The sequence below is a fragment of the Miscanthus floridulus genome, chromosome 8, assembly GCF_019320115.1.
Source record: "Miscanthus floridulus cultivar M001 chromosome 8, ASM1932011v1, whole genome shotgun sequence".
In the NCBI taxonomy this organism is placed as follows: domain Eukaryota; kingdom Viridiplantae; phylum Streptophyta; class Magnoliopsida; order Poales; family Poaceae; genus Miscanthus; species Miscanthus floridulus.
The window spans coordinates 204,599,349-204,620,470 of NC_089587.1; the positions used below are offsets into that span (position 1 = coordinate 204,599,349).

The following is a 21,122-nucleotide window of genomic DNA, read 5'->3' on the forward strand; positions in this document are numbered from 1 at the left end:
ACTAAATGTACAAATTGAGACCAATTTATGATAAGCCTAATTACTTCATGATTTGACAATGTGGCGCTACAGTAAATATGTGTTAATGATGGATTAATTAGGCTTAATAAATTCGTCTCGTAGATTATTGACGAATTTTGTAATTTGTTTTTTTATTAGTATCTGACCACCCCATGCGATATCCTATGTGACACATGTGGTAAAATACGGGTTGTTCGGCTGATATTAAAGCCGGCTGATAAGCCAGTTAAAACTGTTTTATTGTGAAAGAAAAATACTGTAAACGAACGGCCACGTATCAGAATTCAGAAAAGCCATCGAAATGGCACAAATTCTGGCATCCACAGGCCTACTAGCCCGTCACCATCGCCCTCGTCAACACTGTACGCTCCATCGCGGTTGCATTGCGTGCGTTCCATGCGCAGCGCAAGCCAATACACTTCAACGCCAGCCAGCGAGAGCCGCAAGTCGCGCCAGCCACCTGCGGAAGCGGCCATGCCCAGCCCAGAGCCCACCCCGCCAGGGCAAAAAATTACTTACTAATTTACTATATAAAAAAATCCGATTGCTCCTCGGGGTGTGATTAGTCGGCTAATTAATCCAACCGTCGCGACTGACCCGCCCTGCCGCCCACCCGTTCGGCGCTACAAATACCCGCGAAACGGCGTGCGCAACGCAAGCAGCAAGCAGCAAGCAGCCAGCAGCCGCAGGGAAAGGGAAGCGCGCGGCACAAGGACAACAAAGCCTTCCAAGAACAGAGCAGGCGAGGAGAGGGCGGGCGAGGCGATGGGGATGAGCCTTGCGCAGGCGGTGGCGGCGCTGGTGGGCACGTGCGCGCGGCGGCTGTCGCGGGCGGCACGGTGGCTGCACCACCTGCGCCCGCCGCGGGACGGGATCGTGGCGTCCTTCTCGTCGCGCGCCATCGTGCCGTTCCTCAGCGGCGGCGGCGGTGGCGGGGGCGTCAAGAAGGCGCTCTCCTCGTCGTCGAAGTCGAAGAGAAGGAAGGCGGCGGCGGCAAAAGAGGAGGCGGGGGACGCGGTGTGGAGGAAGGAGATCATGATGGGGGAGCGGTGCCAGCCGCTGGACTTCTCCGGGGTCATCTACTACGACGCCGACGGTTGCCGCCTCGCGCAGGCGCCGCCGCCGCGCTCGCCGCTGCGCAGCCCGCTCCCGGCCTCCATGAAGCTCGCCGCCAACGCCGGCGCGGCGTACTAGCTAGGGAGTCCTCTGTTTTCTTGCCGCTGCTCTGTCTGTTTTCTTCTTCTCTTTGTCGTTGGTACTTGCTATTAGCAAGAGGTTTTTCCTTGTCCTTTGTCTTGTGTACTAGTGATTAGTGAGGGCCTCTCCTAAAGTTTCGAGATGCTTGGCATGCTTTTACCCATATGTTTGAGCTTCGCCCTCATCACATACGCTGTTTTCTTTAACCGCTCAACATGTATTTTACGTTGTTGTTTTTTCCCTTGTTTTCTCGTTTCAGAGGTCCTATTTAACAAATCAGCAGCCTGTTCATTTGGCTGTGTATTGTCGTAAACGATCGTAAATTTTCAGCTGAAACAATATTTTTCTCTCACACAAACTAATCAACAGTACTTCTTCGTAAACTAGCAACAGTATAAATCAGCCAACCGAACATGCCGCAGTTTTGCTACTACTCCGAGGAAACATCACCTACGGAGTAGTATGTTTTAAGCGTTGGAAACTTTTTTTTTCTTTCAACAGACCATCTGAATATCTGATCAACTTTTATTTAAGCTATTGTTGGATGGTTGCCCAAATTTTAACGCAGAGGTCCCGGGGTTAAACAGGTGATCACAGTGACACGTTCCGCTCCTCTGCGTTATCCTGAGGGCCCGTTCGGTTAGGGTGGTTCTCGACTGGAATAGTTTCCGACGAACGCAGCTATATAAATTACGAAATGAATTCCGGTTGGAATGATTTCAGGCCACCAAAACCTGGGAACCGAACGCAGCCTGAATGGAATCGCACGACCTCTGGAACCGGCCGTTCTAATTAGTTCCACGGCAATCAAAGTTGGCAAGCACTGACTAAAGACTAAACCAAACGTCAACTTGAGTTTCCTCCTCCACCATCAATCAACGCCCTTTTGCCCTCCAAAAAGAGAGGAGCTTAACTTAAACGGGAAGAATTGGTTGACAGAACAATTTATCAGGTGGAACTACCAATGCATTCTGAATGTTCGTTCGTTGTGGTTCACCAAGCTCAACCGGTCAGAAAACTATCCAACTTTCGCGACCTGAAATTGGGAATTGGGAATTGCTGGCGTCCGAACGGCCAGCAGAAACGTGCCAAACTCCCACCGTATCACTACAGTGCTTTCCCGTCTGCCTCGTCCCGCCATGCACGCGTACCCCGTCCCTCGCCCGCTGCTCCTCCCCCTCCTCTCTCTCCGCGCGAGTGAGACCTGAGAGCCGAGATGGGGACGAGCACAGCCCGTCCATAGGACCCCAGGCACGCCGCGCGCCCCATCCGCTGGCCCCGGCTTACCGCGTCCATCCTCGGTGTCCAGGTCGTGCCCCATGACTCTCCAAACATACCTCTGTAACACAAAACATTTGCAACATAAAATACTTGAATGCAACATACGTATGAAGCAGATGAAACATTTAGAACATACACTTGCAACAGGTGTGTGAAACATATGCAACATCCAGATAAAAATATTTGCAACTTATAACATGAAAACACTTATTGCAACATAAGACTGAAACAACTGAAACATTTCGAACATACTCTTGCAATATATGTGTGAAACATATGGAACATACGAATAACGGGTATGAGTTAGCGTTACTTGCCTCGGTGGCTTGAGTGATGTGCTCGGTGAGCTCGCTAACGGGTATGTTCGAACAGAATGTGGTACCATCGTTTGTGACGGGGTCGGCAAAGCCCTCGTGTGGCATTCCGTTGCTCCTTAACCCGCCTTTCAACAGATTCCCCCTCAATGGGGATTCTATGGGCTCAGCTAGAGACTAGGATCGAACGAGAAGGTTGAGATGACCTTGTCCGCTTTTAAGCGGGATGGGCACGGGCCGCTAAGGCTCATCCGCATTTTTCCCCCTGGCTCTTTGTTTGACACGAGGCGGCCTTAGGCCATCCGCGAGCCGGCCTTCGACCCTTAGTCTTTTGATCTTGGATCAGGCGGCTCGAGCCCCCGAGCCCCGTGGGGTTCGGTAGGGGTCGGCCATGATTCATGCATCACCCCATCCTTGGTTTCCGCAACCAGAGGGGCTGAGCTAATGACACTTGCCTCGATAGCTCGAGTGTCGCGCTCGACGAGCTCGCTAACGGGCATGTTCGAGTAGAATCCGGGTTTGTTATCCGCTGACGGGGTTGGTAGAGCCCTCATGTGGCATTCCACTACTTCTTAACCCACCTCCCGGCAGATGCTCGAGCCATTCGATAGGCTCGGGTGGCCCATTGGCCTCTCCTCGATGGAGATTCTGTTGGCTTGGCTCGAGGTTAGAATTGAACGAGAAAGGTTGAGATGTCCCTGTCCGCTTCTGAGCGGGGTCGGGCAAGGCCACTGGGGCTCATCTCAGTTTTTCTCCCCTGGCTCTGTTTGACATGAGGCGACCTCGAGCCCTTCGCGGCCCGTCCTTTGAACCTCGGTCGGTTGCCTCTCATATCGAATGAGACGACTACCGCTTCGTGACGCGACACGAATCGTTGTGATGCAGCAATCGCATATGCGATGCTTGGATGTATGAGATAAGTGTATGAATGATTATATAAAGAAATAGCGGGGGTCGGTAATGTTACCTCGATGGCATGAGTGATGGGTTATGGGAGCTCTTACCGGATATGTCTATGCGGGTGTCTAGGTCCGATGTTCATGACAGAACCTGTGTAACCTGCATGAGCCTCCCATTCTTTCGTATCTATTGTTCGGCAGCGACTCAAGCCATTCGATCGATTTGGGTGACCTGACATCCTCTCCTTGATGGAGATTCCATAGGTAGGCCCCTCCAAATCCTTCCTGAGAAGGTGGAGGTTAAGATTTGGAGTGCGGAGACAAGGAATCTGATCGCGCTGGTGGATAAAAAACGCCATACCCACTGGGGCGTAGGATCCTAGCGGTTCGACTAGACTTACTCAAAGTTTTCGCCCGCACACCGTGCCTCTAGTTTTTTAAACGTAAGGAGGGGCCGGACAAAGAGAATGTCTAGCGAATAGACACCCTCACCAGCCCCCGAGTAAGTCCCGACCCTCTGCCATTGCTGGGGTCGGAGGCTCGGTAATGAAATTAATATGTAAAGTAACTAAGTGAGGATACTTATCTTTCGGCAGCGGGCTTGACCTGTCTGATTGACTTGGGCACCGGTTTTTCGTCGATGGTAAGAGCGATGGGTTCGGAAAGCCTCCCCCGGATATGAGCGTGATATTGTCCGCTCCTTATCCGCTTCTCGTTGTTGGCCAAGCCGTCCGATTGACTCGTGTTACCTATCGAGACAAGATTTCCCTATGGAAATAGAGGATGAGAAGATCCCACGCAAGCCAAGCGTCGAATTTGTGCAAAATGGACTAGCTCTTCATTATAGCAAACAACCTTTTAGCTCTCCTCCCTCTTTTTGTAAAAGAGGTTTGGTGCATTCTAACCCTTCCCATAGTTAAGGTCATAAAAGCTTGGAGTGCGGGTGAGCTAGCTCTGATCTTGCTAGCGAGCAAAGGCGACGTAGCCGTTGGGGTGTAGGTGTCTAGCAGTCCACCCAGTTTTAATCAGAGCTTGTTCCTAAAAACCAAGCTCTTAAGACTTAACGTGAGAAAGAGGGCAGGCACAGAGAATGTTTGCAGGATAAATATACTCATATCAGCCCCTGAGTGAGACCCAACCCCCTGCTGTTCGCTAGGGTCAGATGTCATGAAGGATCGGGGAGATTTGATAACGAAATTGATAAGTAAAAAACTGTGCATTTATTAGGGGTAAAAGCGATGTAGTTGCTCGATGTTCCAGGCATTGGTGAAGATTTCGCCGTCGATGTTCTTGAGCTTGTAGGCGCCTGGATGGAGCACCTCCACAACTACATATGGTCCCTCCCACGGAGGGGAGAGTTTGTGGCGGTCCTTGTTGCTCTGTATGAGGCGGAGGACCAGGTCCCCAACATTGAAGGCTCGGACCCGCACTCGTCGGCTGTGGTACCGTTACAACACCTATTGGTACTTGGCCGAGTGGAGGAGGGCGACATTGCGTGCTTCGTCTAGCTGGTCCATGGCATCTTTGTGGGATGCCTTGGCTCCCTGTTCATCATATCCCCTGATCCTTGGTGCTCCATAGTCGAGGTTCGTTGGTAGGACGGCCTTAGAACTGTAGACCATGAAGAAGGGCATGTAGCCGGTGGCTCGACTGGGGGTTGTCCTTAGGCTCCAGAGCACTGAAGGAAGTTCGGCGACCCAGCGTGCGCTGAATTTGTTCAACCGGTTGAAGATCCTAGGCTTGAGGCCCTGTAGGACCATGTCTTTTGCGCGTTCTACCTGCCTGTTCGTTCGGGGGTGCTCTACGGAGGCCTAGTTGACGCGGATGTGATGTTCATCGCAAAATCAGAGGAATTTCTTGTCAGCGAACTATGTGTCGTTGTCCGTGATGATGGAGTTCAAGACTCCGAAGCGATGGACGATGTTGAGAAAGAACAGTATGGCCTTCTCGGATTTGATCATGGAAATCGGTCGAGCTTCTATCCACTTTGTAAACTTGTCTATGGTGAAAAGCAAGTGGGTGTAGCCTCCGGACGCCTTTTTGAGTGGTCCAACCAGATCGAGTCCTTAGACTATGAACGGCCAGGTGATAGGGATCGTTTGGAGTGCTTGGGCCAGTAGGTGAGTTGGCCGAGCGTAGTATTGGCACCCTTCGTAGGTGCGTACAATTTGCTCCGCATCGGCTACCATAGTAGGCCAGTAGAAGCCCTATCGGAATGTGTTTTTGACCAGAGTTCTGGGCATGGCATGGTGACCGCAGACCCCACTGTGGATATCGCTCAGCAAACGCTTTCCCTGTTCGAAGGGGATGCAACGCTGTAGGATTCTGGTGTGGCTTAGCTTATAGAGTTCGCTCTCCACAAGAACAAAGGACTTGGCGCGATGTGCGAGCCGTCGAGCCTCTGTCCTATTCGTTGGTAGTGTGTCAAGGAGGAGGTAGTCAAGGTAGAGCGTCCTCTAGTCGACCAGAGGGTCCTCTTCGAGCTCCATAACCTCAGAGCTAGATGTAGCCGATGGTTGGTTAGCCCCTGGGCCAGGATTGGACGGACCATCACTGCCTTGTTCTGACTCATCGTAGCAAACCGAAGGCTTGTGCTGGTCGTTGGCAAAGATGCCCATTGGCACCGCCTCTTGATCGGATGCTGCTTTCGCAAGCGCGTCAGCCGCCTCATTGAGACGCCTCGGGATGTGGTTGAGCTCGAGGCCATCGAACTTGTCCTCCAACCGATGGACTTCTCGCCAGTACGCGGTCATCTTGATGTCGTGGCAGTTTGACTCCTTCATGACCTGGTCAATGACCAGCTAGGAATCTCCTCGAACATCGAGGTGTCGGACGCCGAACTCGATGGCAATGCTTAGGTCGTTGATGAGCGCCTCATATTCGGCCACATTGTTAGAGAAGGGGAAATAGAGATGGACCATGTACCTCATGCGTACCTCGAGGGGCGACATGAAGACCAGCCCCACACTAGCACCCTTCATCAATGATCCATCGAAGTACATTGTCTAGTACTCTTGATCGACAACCGCCGGTGGCATTTGGACCTCGGTCCATTCCGTGATGAAATCAGCCAACACCTAGGACTTGATGGCCATCCGAGAGGCATACGCAATGCCCTGGCCCATCAGCTCGAGCGCCCATTTTGCGGTTCTTCCCGTGGCATCCTAGTTTTGGATGACCTCACCGAGGGGGAAGGATGTCATGACCATCACTAGATGTGACTCGAAGTAGTGGCATAGCTTCCTCCTGGTGATGAGGACAACATATAGAAGCTTCTGGATTTGGGGGTAGCAGGTCTTCGAGTTGGATTGGACCTCACTGATGAAGTACATTGGGCGCTGTACTTTGAGGGCGTGCCCCTCTTCTTCCCGCTCCACTACCAGGATGGTGCTGACCACTTGCGTGGTGGCCATGATGTAGAGTAGAAGGGGTTCTCCCTTGGTATGAGGAACTAGGATCGGGGCCTTTGTCAGGAGTTGCTTAACCATGTCAAGTGCTTCCTAGGCCTCAGATGTCCATTTGAAGTGATTGGCCTTCTTCAGAAGTCGATAAAGGAGGAGACCTCATTCGTCGAGGCATGAGATGAAGTGGCTGAGCGTGGTGAGGCACCCTATAACCCACTGTACCTTCTTTATGTTCTGAATCGGGCCCATCCTTATGATGGCTAAGATCTTCTTTGGGTTGGCTTTGATGCCACGCTCAGAGATGATGAAAACAAGCAACATGCCCCTCGGGACTCCGAAAACACACTTCTCGAGATTGAGTTTGACGTCATTCGCTTGGAGTTTTGCAAAAGTTGGCTCAAGATTGGCTACGAGGTGGTTAGCCCATTTGGTTTTGACCACGATGTCATCAACATAGGCCTCAACGGTCCGCCCGATGAGGTCCCCGAAGCACTTGAGCATACAGTGCTGGTATGTAGCCCCAGCGTTCTTCAGATCGAACGGCATTATGACATAGCAGAACGATCCAAAGGGGGTGATGAAAGATGTCGCGAGCTGGTCGGACTCTTTCATCACAATTTGATGTACTCGGAGTACGCATTAAGGAAGCAGAGGATTTCGCACCCTGAGGTAGAGTTAACTATCTGGTCTATGCGCGGCAAAGGAAACAGATCCTTTGGGCATGCTTTGTTGAGACCCGTATAGTAAACACACATCCTCCATTTCCCACTCTTTTTCATACAAGAACAAGATTGGCTAACCAATCTGGGTGGTACACTTCCTTGATGAATTCAGCCGCCAAAAGCTTTGTAATCTCCTCGCCGATGGTCCTGTGTTTCCCCTCATCGAAGCGACGCAGGCGTTGTTTCACCAGCTTGGAGCCTAGGTGGATCTTCAAGGCATGCTCGGCGACTTTGAAAGGTCCTAATATGGCTAGACAGGGGGTGAATAGCCTATTTAAAAATCTACAAATCAACTAGAGCAATTTGATTAATATGACAAATAGCGAAATGCAAACTTGCTCTAGCTCTACAAGGGTTGCGAGCCACCTATCCAACAATTCTAGTTGCAATGATTACTAGGCACACAACTTGCAATGTTACTACCCACTAAGAGCTCTCAATCTTGCTACTCTAAAGAGCTCCACTAGATGAACTTAAAATAACAAAGCAAGCTCTCAATTCTAATTACACTAAAGAGCTTGCCATAACTAGTTTGCAAGAATATAGAAGAGTGATTAGGGTGATTATACCGCCGTATAGAGGAGTGAACCAATCACATGATGAATACTAAATCAATTACTAGGAGAATACCAAAGGGCAAGAGACAACCAATTTTTCTCCTGAGGTTCACGTGCTTGTCAGCACGCTAGTCCTCGTTGTGTCGACCAACACTTGGTGGTTCGGCGGCTAAGAGGTGTTGCACGAACCTCGTCCACACAATTGGACACCGCAAGAACCTACCCACAAGTGAGGTAACTCAATGACACGAGCAATCCACTAGAGTTACCTTTTGGTGCTCCGCCGAGGAAGGCACAAGACCCCTTACAGTCACCATGATTGGAGCCGGAGACAATCACCAACCTCCGCTCAATGATCCTCGCTGCTCCAAGCCATCTAGGTGGTGGCAACCACCAAGAGAAATAAGTGAATCCCGTAGCGAAACATGAATGCCAAGTGCCCCTAGATGCAATCACTCAAGCAATGCACTTGGATTCTCTCCCAATCTCACAATGATGATGAAAGAATGATGGAGATGAGTGGAAGGGCTTTGGCTAAGCTCACAAAGTTGCTATGTCAATGTAAATGACCAAGAGAGTGAGCTTGAGCTGGCCATGGGGCTTAAATAGAAGCCCCCACGAAATAGAGCCGTTGTACCCCTTCACTGGGCACAACACGGGGTGATCGGACGCTCCGGTCAGTTCGATCGGACGCAGGACCCCAGCGTCTGGTCGCTCGATGCTTGCCATGTGCCATCGGCTTCAAACGCCGATCGCCCGATCTCAATGGTCAAGTGATGACCGGACGCGTTAGATAGAAAGTGACCAGACGTAGGACCCCAGCGTCCGGTCATTTCTAGTAAGGTTCCAAATGCAAAATTTTACGACCGGATGCGTCCGGTCATGCTTGACCAGACTCACCTGGCGTCCGGTCACTCAACGTTTCCTCTGTGCGCCTTACATCAGCATACATCACCACTGATCGGACGCACCCTGCCAGCGTCTGGTCACTCTTCGCGCCAGCGTCTGGTCACAAGACCGAGACGTGTGCTCACTGCTGCTACTGACCGAACTCTGAATCCAGCGTCCCATCACTACACCACCAATGTTCGACCACTCTGTGAACCCCTGTCTTTTCTGTCTAGGGCGCCAGTGGCACCATCGGACTGCCCACACTCTACGGGCGGACACTCCACCGGTAAAGTTTCTAACCATAGCTCAAATGTGCCAACCACCAAGAGTATCACCTTGTGCACATGTGTTGGCATATTTTCACAAACATTTTCAAGGGTGTTAGCACTCTACTAGATCCTAAATACATATGCAATGAGTTAGAGCATCTAGTGGAACTTTGATAACCGCATTTCAATATGAGTTTCACCCCTCTTAATAGTACGGCTATCTAACCTAAATATGATCACACTCGCTAAGTGTCTTGATCACCGAAATAAAATGGCTCCTACTATTTATACATTTGCCTTGAGTCTTTTGTTTTTCTCTTTCTTCTTTTCAAGTTCAAGCATTTGATCATCACCATGCCATCACCATCGTCATGATCTTCGACATTGCTTCATCACTTGGAGTAGTACTACCTATCTCATAATCACTTTGATAAACTAGGTTAGCACTTAGGGTTTCATCAATTAACCAAAACCAAACTAGAGCTTTTAGACTTCCCTCGGAATGCCTGGCATGTCCGAGGGTTTCCACGCGAAGATGTCTTTGTTGGCGTGGAGGAAGCCGATGAGCGCGCTTTCCTATTCAGAGGAAAGCGTGGTACCAATGCGCACCATTTTTCCCTCGGTGCTCCCAGGGTCTACAAGGACCTCCTTGGAGCCCTCCACTGGCTCGAAGGACCTAGTTGACCGCTTGGGGTCAGGTGCTTCTTCGGTGACCTCCTTCCTGAGGGCCGTGAGCTCTACAGAGGCGACGATTGCTATAGCGTGATCGCAACACTCAACCTCGCACTCGTAGTCACGCTGAAAGGAGGTGCCGATGGTGATGATCCCACCTGGGCTTGACATCTTTAGTTTGAGGTAGGTGTAGTTGGGAACGGCCATGAACTTCACGTAGCATGGTCGCCCCAGGATGGCGTGGTAGGTTCCGTGGAACCCAACTACTTCAAAGGTGAGTGTCTTCGTCCTATAGTTGGATAGACCCCCGAAGGTGGTGGGCAAATCAAGCTGCCCAAGTGACAGGGCCTGCTTTCTAGGCACGACACCGTGGAAAGGCACTCCGGTCGGTCGGACGCATGCTCAATCGATGCCCATGGCGTAGAGTGTCTTGGCGTCCAGGATGTTGAGGCTACTGCCCCCATCTATCAGTACCTTGGTGAGGCACTTCGTACCGACGATTGGGTCGACCACAAGCGAATATCTCCTCGGTTGCAGGATGCTCTCTGGGTGGTTGGTTTGGTCAAAGGTCATGGCGGATTCTAACCACCGAAGAAAGGCGGGTGTGGCCGGTTCGGTCACATAGATCTCATGGCGTGCGATCTTCTAGCGACGCTTGGAGTCGTAGGCCTTCGATCCTCCAAAGATCATGAGGCAGCCATCTGGTGTTGGAAAGCCATTGTCCTTCTCCTCGACGTCATCCACGGTGGGGTCAGAATCCTTTCTGTGCTCCCCTTTGTTGGAGCCTCTAGACAAGAACCACCACATGAGGCTATAGTCCTTGTACAGATGCTTGATTGGGAAAGCATGGTTTGGGCATGGCCCCTCGAGTAGTTTTTTGAAATGGTTCGGAGTGCCCTCTGTAGGCTTTTGACCACCCCTCCGGTCAGCAGCAGCCACGAGCGAGCCCTCGTGTCGTTGCTTGTTGTTCTTCTTTTTGGCGGGATGTTTGGAGGTGCCTTCGCCGACGTCCTCGTCTTGCCCCACCTTGCGATTGAGCGATCGAAGATGGCTCCAACCGCTTCTTCACCTAAGGCATGGCTAGTGGCGATGTTCAGGAGTTCCTTAGTGGTTCGTGGGCCTTTACGTCCTAGCTTGTGAACCAGAGACTCATAGGTGGTCCCAGATAGGAAAGCTCCTATAATGTCGATGTCGGCGACATTAGGGAGCTCGGTTCATTGCCGGGAGAAGCACCGGATGTACCCACGGAGGGTTTCTCCGGCCTTCTATTGATAGTTCTTGAGGTCCCACGGGTTTTCAAGGCACTTGTATGTGCCCTAGAAGTTTCCCATGAAGATCTCCTTTAGGTCCGCCCAACTTTAGATTCTGTTGGATAGAAGGTGTTCCAACCAGGTTCTTGCCGAATCGGCTAAGAACAATGGAAGGTTGCAGATAATGAAGTCGTCATTATCCGCATCACCGGCTTGCTAGGCAAGTCGATACTCTTCGAGCCATAGTCTGGGGTTTGTTTCCCTAGAGTACTTCAGGATATTGGTTGGTGGTCGGTACCTTGGTGGGAAGGCAGCGTTGAGGATGTGTCGATCAAAGGCCTGAGGCCCCAGTGGGGTGGGGCTTGGACTTCGGTCATCGCCGCTGTCATAGCGTCTGCCACGACAAGGGTGATAGCACATCTGGCTCCCTCTCTCGGGTCATCATAGGTGCGTCTATGGGCGTCGAGGGTGTTGCGCGCGTCACGGCTGCGACCGAGACACTAACGCACCAGGACCGTGGTGTGCTACTTACTTCCTTGTGGTTCCTGGTGGACCGATGTGTCCCTATCGGGACGCTCTAAGGGAGTGTGCTGGCTAGCATCGAGCTCACGTCGCTGAGACAACGAGCTTTCAGATTGCTGCGCCACCGCACGCTCGAGCAGCGTGTGAATCTCGCGGTGGGCCCAACGATCCTCGGGCGTCGTGGCCTCTAGAAGGCCATGGAGCAAGGCCGCCGTGGCGGTTATGTGCTGGCTCACCTGGGTGAAGTGAGGGAGGGTTTCATCATCGGTGATGATCCTCCGGTTTACGTCGCGGGCCATGGCATGGGCATGTCTATTATCTTCGTGCTGATCGAGCTCCATGCATTCCTACTCGAGCTAGAGTCGCGCTTCCTCAATCTCTCGATGTCGGGCTTTCAGCTGCTCCACTGACATGCATGGTAGGGCTGTTGTCTCCCTCTTGGCCTCATCGTTGAGGTCGTTTGTTGGGGTAGCCTCCCCCTCATGGATGCTTTTGACGTGCCCCTAGGGGTACCCATCATGAAGCATTCACAAGAGAGGTGATGGCTTCCCCTGCTGGAGTCAGAGCCAAAGGGCGACTCTGGCTCCTCTGCCAGGAGGTCACGGAAAGATTCTATGATGTGTTCGATCACCCCCATGAATTCATCGTTTGTGGGAGGTGAGACCATGAGTTGTGCCACAAGGTGGCTAACGGTCGCCGCGGCGTTGCGAACACCGAACAGAAGCACTGTCGGGGCGCTTCGTATGAGGTGTTTCAAAGAGAGGGGTTTCCCTCTGGCGAGCCATGCCATGACATTGGCGTTAGAGAAGGGGAGGCAGTGTGGGTCCTCCCTAGATGGATGGGGTCCTAGAGAGACGCCGAGCTAGCGCTCAAGCCTCCCGTTGTTGAGACCGATGGAGGGGAGGGGTTGGATGGCGGCGTGCACCAATGCCAACTCTCCTTCCACCGTAATGATGAATTCTAGGTCCCCGAAACGCACGTGTGCACCCAGGACCCAGCTGATACCGTGGCTAGCCATCCTTGGCCTAATGTTAATGTCGAAACATGCAAAGGTCCCCTACCTGGCGCGCCAACTGTCGGTGTTTTGAGTAAACACTAATGAGTAAATTTATGTTATTGCGCGTCTGGCCCGAAGGTATGCTAAAAAGACACATGGTTTATACTGGTTCGGGTAGAATATCCCTACGTCCAGTTTGTGCCTGCTGCTCGTGTTATTTGTACTAAAAAGTTCATAGTAGGGGTTACAAACAGGAGAGAGAAGGAAAGATCCCAAGTCTCTGATGGAAAGGTTGAATGATTGCTGAGAGCTTGGTCGCTGCTCAGCCATGTGTGATGTGTTTGATTTTTTAGTCCCCTTAGTGGAGTGTCTTGCCTTCCTTTTTATAGACTAAGGGGAAGCAGAGATTATAGATGGGAGAAAGAAGAAAAACCAGAGGCAAAGGAGGTCCTACCGAGATGCCGGGTCTTCCTTTTCCTCTGAACGAGCCCTGCTGACACGACAGACGGTGCCAGGGATAGCTCCATACTGGGTGCATGTCCGCTGATCCTGATAGGACCGCGCTGGGCGTCTGTCCGCTGATGATGCCATGTTCTGGCTTGATCAGTAAGTGGTCACGTCCTATCCCATCCCAACAGGCGGCGCGACAGGGCGGGGTGTTGATCCGTGATCCTACGGGGAGCAGACGACATAGTGACCACACTCCCGTTACTGTAGACGATGCGAGTTTCCTCTAGGACCGTAGTGGTTGTCGTATGCTTCTGTCAGGATCCGTGCTCGAGGGCAAATGGCGGCGCCCACGACACTGTAAGACAAATGTCATCATCTACAACACTATTCGGGCTCTGACATGCCTAGAAGGCATGCAGGGTATGGTCCTCGGTATTGCGGTTGACTCAAGTGCCCTGCCTTATCTGCGCGCGTAGTTATGAAGGAGCAGCATGTAGACGTCGGACAAGGTGGAGCCAGTCCCCGGACGTCGGGCGAGACGGAGCCAGCCCCCAGACGTCGGACGAGGCGGAGCCAGCCCTCGGGAGTCAGCTTGAGGCGGGACCCATGGTCTCAGTGGTCAGTCGAGGAGTGACCCGGCATGTGATGTAGTCGCGCTCTCGATCGCGCGGATGAATCAAAGTTGACGGTTATTAGTTCCTCCTCTTCGGGTATCCTAATATTGGTCTCCGACAATTGGCAACATCACGTTCTATTTTTGCAACATCCATATGCAACACTTACAATATACGTCTAAAAAAGCAGATGCAATATTTAGAACGGACGCTTGCAACGTACGTGTACAACTATTGCAACATGGGCAGCATCATGATCTATTTTTTGCAACATCCATATGAAACACTTGCAACATACCTCCAAAATATCTGAAACAATTGAAACATACTCTTGCAACATGCGCTTTCAACGCAACATCTCCTTGCTTCTTGCAGAATGGAGGTTCTTCGGTATGTGGTGTTCAACGGAGGCAGCGACCTGACGACGCTTGTAGGCGGCGGGCTGACGGCGGTGGCTATATCCAAATTATGAGACATAATATAAGGCAAAACCTCTAAGCGTACATCCAAATTACCATGGGAAGCATGATGCCTTTTATCTGTACGTCCAGCATCGACCGTTGTTGCGATACCTATGTACTAACTACATCTCAACTATTGCCTTGTTGATGGCACCTGAGTACACATTTTGCGAAGTTAAAAGCTATATGTATACCTCTACTTCTCCATTTGGCTTTGACTGCAAGACATGTGATTGGATTAAAAAGGTATTCTACAGAAACTATCTATTGGAAATATAGTTTTTATATGTAGTGGCTCCGTTCATTTCGCTGAAAAAACAAGCTAAAATACTGTTCCGGCTGAAAAAAATAAACTGAAAAGTACATATTATAAGAGAAGCGAACATGACCAATATCTACATAAATTAATAGGCATAGAAACTATACCTAGTTTTTAGCATTGGATGCCTTAAATCGTCATTGAAGGTGTTCTTAAACAGAAATTCCGCTGTGTTTAAGTCCGAACTGGGGTAGGACTTGGAGTGAACTGTGTATCAGAGCCGGTTTGGTAGACCTCCCTTTGATTCTGATTCTCTATCAAAACTGATTCACTGATAGAAGTGATTTTATGGTTGAAAGTGATTCTCTTTGATTCTTAGCATAAACTCTCAAAATCACGATGGAGAATCACTTCATAGAATCAAGAGAAGCTACTTTTTCAGCTCCTGACCTTTTAGTTTATTTCAAAGAATCACTTCACACAATTAATAAAGAGTCATCTCTCTAAATCTAGAGAATCAACCTGAGAGCTCTAACAAGCCGGACCTCAGTGTTCATCGTGACAAGGATGTGCACCCCCCAAGGCCTAGCCCAACCTCCGAAGCACCGCAGCCCAGAAGCCAACATCAGTCATGCAGCCCAAGCAGCGGGCCAGCGGGGGACGAAGCCCAGCGCAGGAAGCCAGGAATTCGTAATTTCAGTCATCCACAAGCATAAACCCATCATCCAGCAACCTGCAGGTGTTCCCGTGTGGCCGTGTCCATGCCACCAATCCATGGTCGCCCACTCGCCCAGCCCGCCATGGAACCATGCACGCACCTAATCGGATAGGCCGTAACTGAGTGATTATAGTTGCTTAATTAATCCAGCCGTCCCGACCGGTTCGCCTGCGTCGTCCACTCGCTGGGCGCTACAAATACCCGCGAAATGGCGTGCGCAGCCGCACAGAAAAGCCACCGAAGAACGCAAAATCGAGAGAAAGGCACAGTGTACAGGTAAACGGGAAGAGAGGGACGAGAGGACAATGGGAATGAGCCTTGCGCAGGCGGTGACGGCGCTGATGGGCACGTGCGCGCGCCGCCTGTCGCGGGTGGCGAGGCGGCTGCACCTGCGGCCGCGGCAGGGGCTCGCGGCGTCCTTCTCGTCATCACACGCCATCGTGCCGTTCCTCGGCGGCGGCGGCGGAGCCATCAGGAAGGCCAGGTCGTCGAAGAGAAGGAGAGGTGAAGAAGAAGATGAGCTGAGCTTCGAGGCAGAGGACGGAGTGTGGAGGAAGGAGATTATGATGGGGGAGCGGTGCCAGCCGCTGGACTTCTCCGGGGCCATCTACTACGACGCCGAGGGCCGCCGCCTCGAGCAGCCGCCGACCCCGCGCTCGCCGCTTCGCAGCCCGATGCCGGCGTCCGTCATGCTCACGGCAAACGCCGGAGGGCACTAGCGGCTAGAGAGCCCACAGTTTCGCTGTAAATGTACATGGCTTTGTTGCCCGCTCCTCTCTTTTTTCTGGTTCTTTCTCTCTGGACTTTGGCTTGTGCTGCCATGTACGTAAAAGTTTATGGAAATTTGGCTTGCTGTTCTCTAGAAGTTGGCGCGGCTCTGATACAGTACAGTTCTTGCCCTGATCCATCAATACTTGCTTCGCTTGTGAACTGGTCGCTTTATTTTGTACTTTTTCTTGTTTGTTCGTTTTATAATCCTAGTAAAAATTGCAGCTTTATCCATGACTGCTGTTTTGAGCGGAACTGAGCCACTGAGGAGACTGTACGGTGACAGCGCTGAAAGCGTCATCTATCGCTGTTATTCTGTTATAGCTCTCAACAGTTTACGAACACAATAATGCACTTGATACATGTGCAAACTGCTGGGGCTAACATTTGAGTGGCCGATTGAACACGCGTGTAGCAACACCCCTTTTGCAAATTGAACTTTGTGGCGATTTTAATTTGTAAAAATAATACAAGAGTGCAGTAGCACATACGTATAATTTGTAAAAAAAAGGCACCAAATTCGAAGAATTTGAAAGAGTGCAGCTTGCGCAGTTTATATTCTTTGGCCAGAGCCCAAGATCATTGCGGCTCAGAAGTCGCCCTCTTCTGCAGTTCTGTCCTTGTATGAGTGGAAGTGGAATAACACTACGTCACACACAATAGCCGCCGTTCTAACCTCAATACCAAGTTGACATAAGTTGCCTCCCCCATCATAGCCGCCTTGCTTTTCTCCATCACAAAAGCGAGAGGCCTTAACTTAAACGGGACGAATCGGTTGACAGAACAGATTCATCAGGTGGAACTACCTCATGCATTCTGAATGTTTGTTGTGACTAATGAGCAGCTTCAAGCAAGGTGTCCAACGTCCGGGACCTGAAATTATTAGCACTGCGACGACTTTTGCCCCGGCACGCTTCAGTTACAATAAGGGGGTGTTTGGTTCGAGCTACTAAATTTTAGTAACTTCAGAGTTAGGGCCTGTTTGGTTCGCCTAATAGCTACTAAATTTAGTAGCTTTTAGTCACTTTAGTAACTTTTTAACCAAACGCTATGACTAAAAGCTACTAAAAGGGCTTTAGTCTTCTCTAGTAACTCTGGAGTTACTAAAAGTGACTAAACCGTTTAGTAGCTACTAAAGTTTAGTAGCTCGAACCAAACACCCCCTACTAGAGATAACTAAAGCTCTTTTAGTAGCTTTTAGTCATAGTGTTTGGTTAAAAAGTTACTAAAGTAACTAAAAACTATTAAATTTAGTAGCTACTAGGCGAAACAAACATGCCCTAACACTATGTTCTGTAGTAATGATTTCCTGAGAGCAAACCCAGATTATTCGTAGCCCAAGTTAGATTCTACTCCAAAGAATTTTTTTTTCTTCGAAAGAACTGCAAAAACTTTGCCGTGATTTCTATTAGTCGATGAAAGGAAACAAAAAAGGCAAATGCCCACCCAGTTTTTTGAGCGGAAACTGGGTCCAAAAACCATACAACTCAGGAGAGTGCTCCACTCATCCTAGCAACTTTTGAACAACTGTCACAACTCACGCCACTACTTGTAGCTTGGTCGCGTCTACTTAATTAACAACACCCACCCAACTAAGACACCTCAACTAGAGAAAGACAACTTGGAGAACCGTAGGGAGCACCGAGCACCAACACCGAGCACGGTCACTGTAGGAGAAGCGCCATGACTGCGACATCCAACGCGGTAGGAAGAGAGGTAGTAAAGGACGCCTCCAAAGAGGGCACGGCATCCGCAGATGTCGCCGTCCAAGCTTTCGCCCCGACCTCATGCTTCTTCCATATCTGCCACCGCCGGAGTCCCACAGAGGTAGCCTGACCCGAGGAACCAGCCCGGGCAAGGGAAAGGCAGGTGGCGGGGAGAAGAGGGACGGGATCAGAAGAAGCCCCAGTCGCCCATCCCACCACCGTCCCAGCTCCTGGAAAGCGGTCCCAGCGTCAAAACCCGCCGCGTAGAGCCTCCAGCAGCCCCATTACGAACTTCCGCCATCAGCACGCCGGATCCAGCAAGGAACGCCAGCCCCGACCAAGGAGGCCAAGGCCGACTGCCACCACTACATCCGTTCCCAGCCCCACCAGACCCGAAGGGTGCCGCGGCGAGCCGCCACCCCCGACGTCGGTGAAGGCCGGAGAGCACCTCCTCCGCAGATCCAGGGTGGAGAGTGCCGGCTCCGTCCACCCCGGACCGGGTGTGCCACCGGTCGAGTTCCCCTGAAGAGCACGTCGAGGATCCCCCCAGGAGAGACGCGATAACAGATCTTAGCCTGGGAGACAGATCCGGGCAGGGGAGGGAAGGGTCCGCCCCGGTGCCAGGAGCGCCGCCGGCCGAGGTTCCCCTTGAAGAATCGCGCCGGAACCCAACGAACTAGCCTGAAACGCGCCAGCACCACCCCCACGCCGCCGGAGCCGGATCTAGCCGGCGGGGAACTAGATCCACCCACAGAGAGGCCGGATCTGAGCCGCCAGCCACCACCATGAGAAGCGCGACGACGGCGCCGGGTATCACCGGGAGAGGGAGGGAGACACCCGGCCACCGCCGTCCTTGCCCTCCACCGGAGCTCCGGCGGCGAGCTCTAGCGACGGCCGAGACAGGGAGGATGTAGGGAGGTAGGGACGTAGCCAGCGGTGGGGCTAGGGGGGCTTCAGTCCCCCCTACCCATCCTGAGCACGTGGAGTTTTCCTAAGTCATCCCTTAAAATTTTATACATACATGTATTAGGTAGGAGGAGCTAAGGTCAAGAGAAGATAAAAAACATCTATTCTTTTGTTCAGCTCCTCCTAAATTTTTTTCTGGCTTCGTCACTGTAGGGAGGGGCCCGAAGACAGGGGCGACGGCGCCGCCCGAGTCGCCCTCGGGGGAGAGCGACGGGGGCGAAGGGGTATGTGGACTGGCCTTCCCAAGGAAATTTTTGAAAAATTGAATTTCCAAGAAAATCCATTGCGCTTTTCATCTCTGATGGAGAGAAACACGAAACCCTCATTATGCCTACAGCTGTTCTTTGGAGTAGAGTAGTAGACATTGCGAAAGCTTGAAATCACAGGTAGTTCGATAGGACGCACTGACCAGTGAAGAGTGGCCGTATATCTGGTCATTTTGGCAGCAGGGAAAATGGCCAAGGAGCAAATAATTCGGAAGAAAATGATGGCGCCCCTACCCTACCCAGAAGGATCTCGCGTGGGATGGGGGACATGGCGCAATCGCCAACCGTCTCACTGTCATGGCAGTCGCCCGGCGCACGGCCCAGTACGGCCGCCTGCGCTGCCCCCAAACCTTCCTTTCTGCTGCCTTTGCTGGGGCTTCCAGGCCGCAGCCTGCAGGCGAGATGTCAGGAGCCAGAGCCGGAGATGGAAAGCAATTGAAGAACAGAGTTCAGTGTGGTACCTGCCCATCATTCAGCTCATCGTCCTTCCTCCTCTCCGATCGTCAAGATGGTACGCGATCGACACTCAAAAGCGACACGCAACTAGCCGACTGCTCGTGAAACGGAAACCTCAGATTTTCAAACACAACAAGATGAATTTCACTTATACAAGAGAGAATTTGCGAGTCACAGGAAACGACTTTACAGAGACGAGAGATCCGCCCATTGCACGCACGCAAGCACCAAACTACGCACGCATGGATACATATATACATCGTCAGGCGCCTTTGAAGCAAAGAGGAGCTATACTGTACAAGCTGCAGGTTTTGACGCGGACGCACGCACAAAACCAAGCGTGGTTTGCAATGCATCGTCACGGCCAGAACCTGCAGCACAAGGGCTTGCTGCCGCCGTGGTGCCGCTTCTTGCCGCCGCCGCCCTTCCGCTTGGGCACGGTCACCGTGAGCACCCCGTCCGCCATGGCCGCGCGCACCTCGTCCTCGTCCGCGGCCGCGTCGTCCGGCAGCCGGAACTGCGTCTCGAACGCGCGCGCGCCGGCCCTCTCCCTGCAGTGCCACCTCACGGTCACGGCGCCGTCGGTGCCCCCGTCCTCTTCCTTCTTTTCCTCGTGGCCCGCCGCCGCGCCGCCCTTATTGGCGGCGGCGGCGTCGTCCTGGTCCTGCTTGCCGCCGCGGACGCGGAGGATACGGCCGTCCACCAGCTCGACGGCCACCTGCTCCTTGGTCAGGCCCGGGACGTCCATCTTGAACACGTGCGCGTCCCGAGTCTCCTTCCAGTCCATCGGTGGCCGCGTCTCGCCGACGCTGGCGGCGTCGGGGAAGAACCTGTCGAGCAGCATGCGAGACAGCGCCAGCGACATCCTACTAGTCTTCGTCCTCTCTAGCCGGGGTTGTTGCCTTGTTGGATTGGCTGACAAGTGTCGATCGAGCTCGGTTAACAAGTTGCTTACTCCTAGTACTTTGTCTCGTAAAATTTACAGAGTGCTTGTTTTATAGGCGCCAGCGCGGTGGCGGGAATTTGCGAGAAAGATGCAGGACGCGCGCACCGGCTTCTCATTCTGGCCAGAGTCGTCTGGTTGTGTCTAGAACTCTAGTACTAGTGCAAGTGCAAGTCGCCGCAGGGCACAGGCGCGCAACCCGCCCTACGCTGCGAGTTCGAGTTCCTTCGGGAAGCATCTCATTATCAGATGAGCGCCTGAGTCCTGACGAGGGTCGAGGCCTCGAGGGCGCCCAGCGCTGACTCGGCTACCGTTCCAGTTCGGCACCGGGACCAGGACTCCAGGAGTGGTGGGCTCTGCCTGGAAGTGGAAGTGGAAGGAGAGCCCGTGCGGGCATTGTCGGGCCTCTCAACGCGCGCGCCCTTCTTCATTTGATCATTTGTCAATCAAAATCAGGGCAACAGAATCAGAGAAAAAAATCGCCAAGGTAGTGGGAGAAGCATTGCACGTACTCCCTCC

At 52.1% G+C, this 21,122-nt stretch overlaps 3 protein-coding genes across 3 annotated transcripts; 2 read left to right on the plus strand and 1 right to left on the minus strand.

The window, feature by feature from the left end:
- The first annotated feature begins 676 nt into the window (after positions 1–676).
- On the plus strand, positions 677–1,454 carry LOC136474659 (uncharacterized). Its single transcript, XM_066472221.1, has one exon. The coding sequence runs from the start codon at positions 787–789 to the stop codon at positions 1,213–1,215; it is 429 nt and encodes a 142-aa protein (XP_066328318.1). The 5' UTR covers positions 677–786; the 3' UTR covers positions 1,216–1,454.
- A 14,203-nt stretch (positions 1,455–15,657) lies between these two features.
- LOC136474660 (uncharacterized) lies at positions 15,658–16,363 on the plus strand. The gene has a single exon (XM_066472222.1). The coding sequence runs from the start codon at positions 15,804–15,806 to the stop codon at positions 16,215–16,217; it is 414 nt and encodes a 137-aa protein (XP_066328319.1). The 5' UTR covers positions 15,658–15,803; the 3' UTR covers positions 16,218–16,363.
- A 3,411-nt stretch (positions 16,364–19,774) lies between these two features.
- LOC136474661 (17.8 kDa heat shock protein-like) lies at positions 19,775–20,789 on the minus strand. The gene has a single exon (XM_066472223.1). It carries the CDS (start codon positions 20,523–20,525, stop codon positions 20,019–20,021), a length of 507 nt encoding a protein of 168 aa, XP_066328320.1. The 5' UTR covers positions 20,526–20,789; the 3' UTR covers positions 19,775–20,018.
- Between the last annotated feature and the right edge of the window lie 333 nt (positions 20,790–21,122).

Coding starts and splice junctions, on each gene's coding strand:
- LOC136474659 (XM_066472221.1), top strand. CDS start 787: ATGGGGATGAGCCTTGCGCAGGCGGTGGCGGCGCTGGTGGGCACGTGC.
- LOC136474661 (XM_066472223.1), bottom strand. CDS start 20,525: ATGTCGCTGGCGCTGTCTCGCATGCTGCTCGACAGGTTCTTCCCCGAC.
- LOC136474660 (XM_066472222.1), top strand. CDS start 15,804: ATGGGAATGAGCCTTGCGCAGGCGGTGACGGCGCTGATGGGCACGTGC.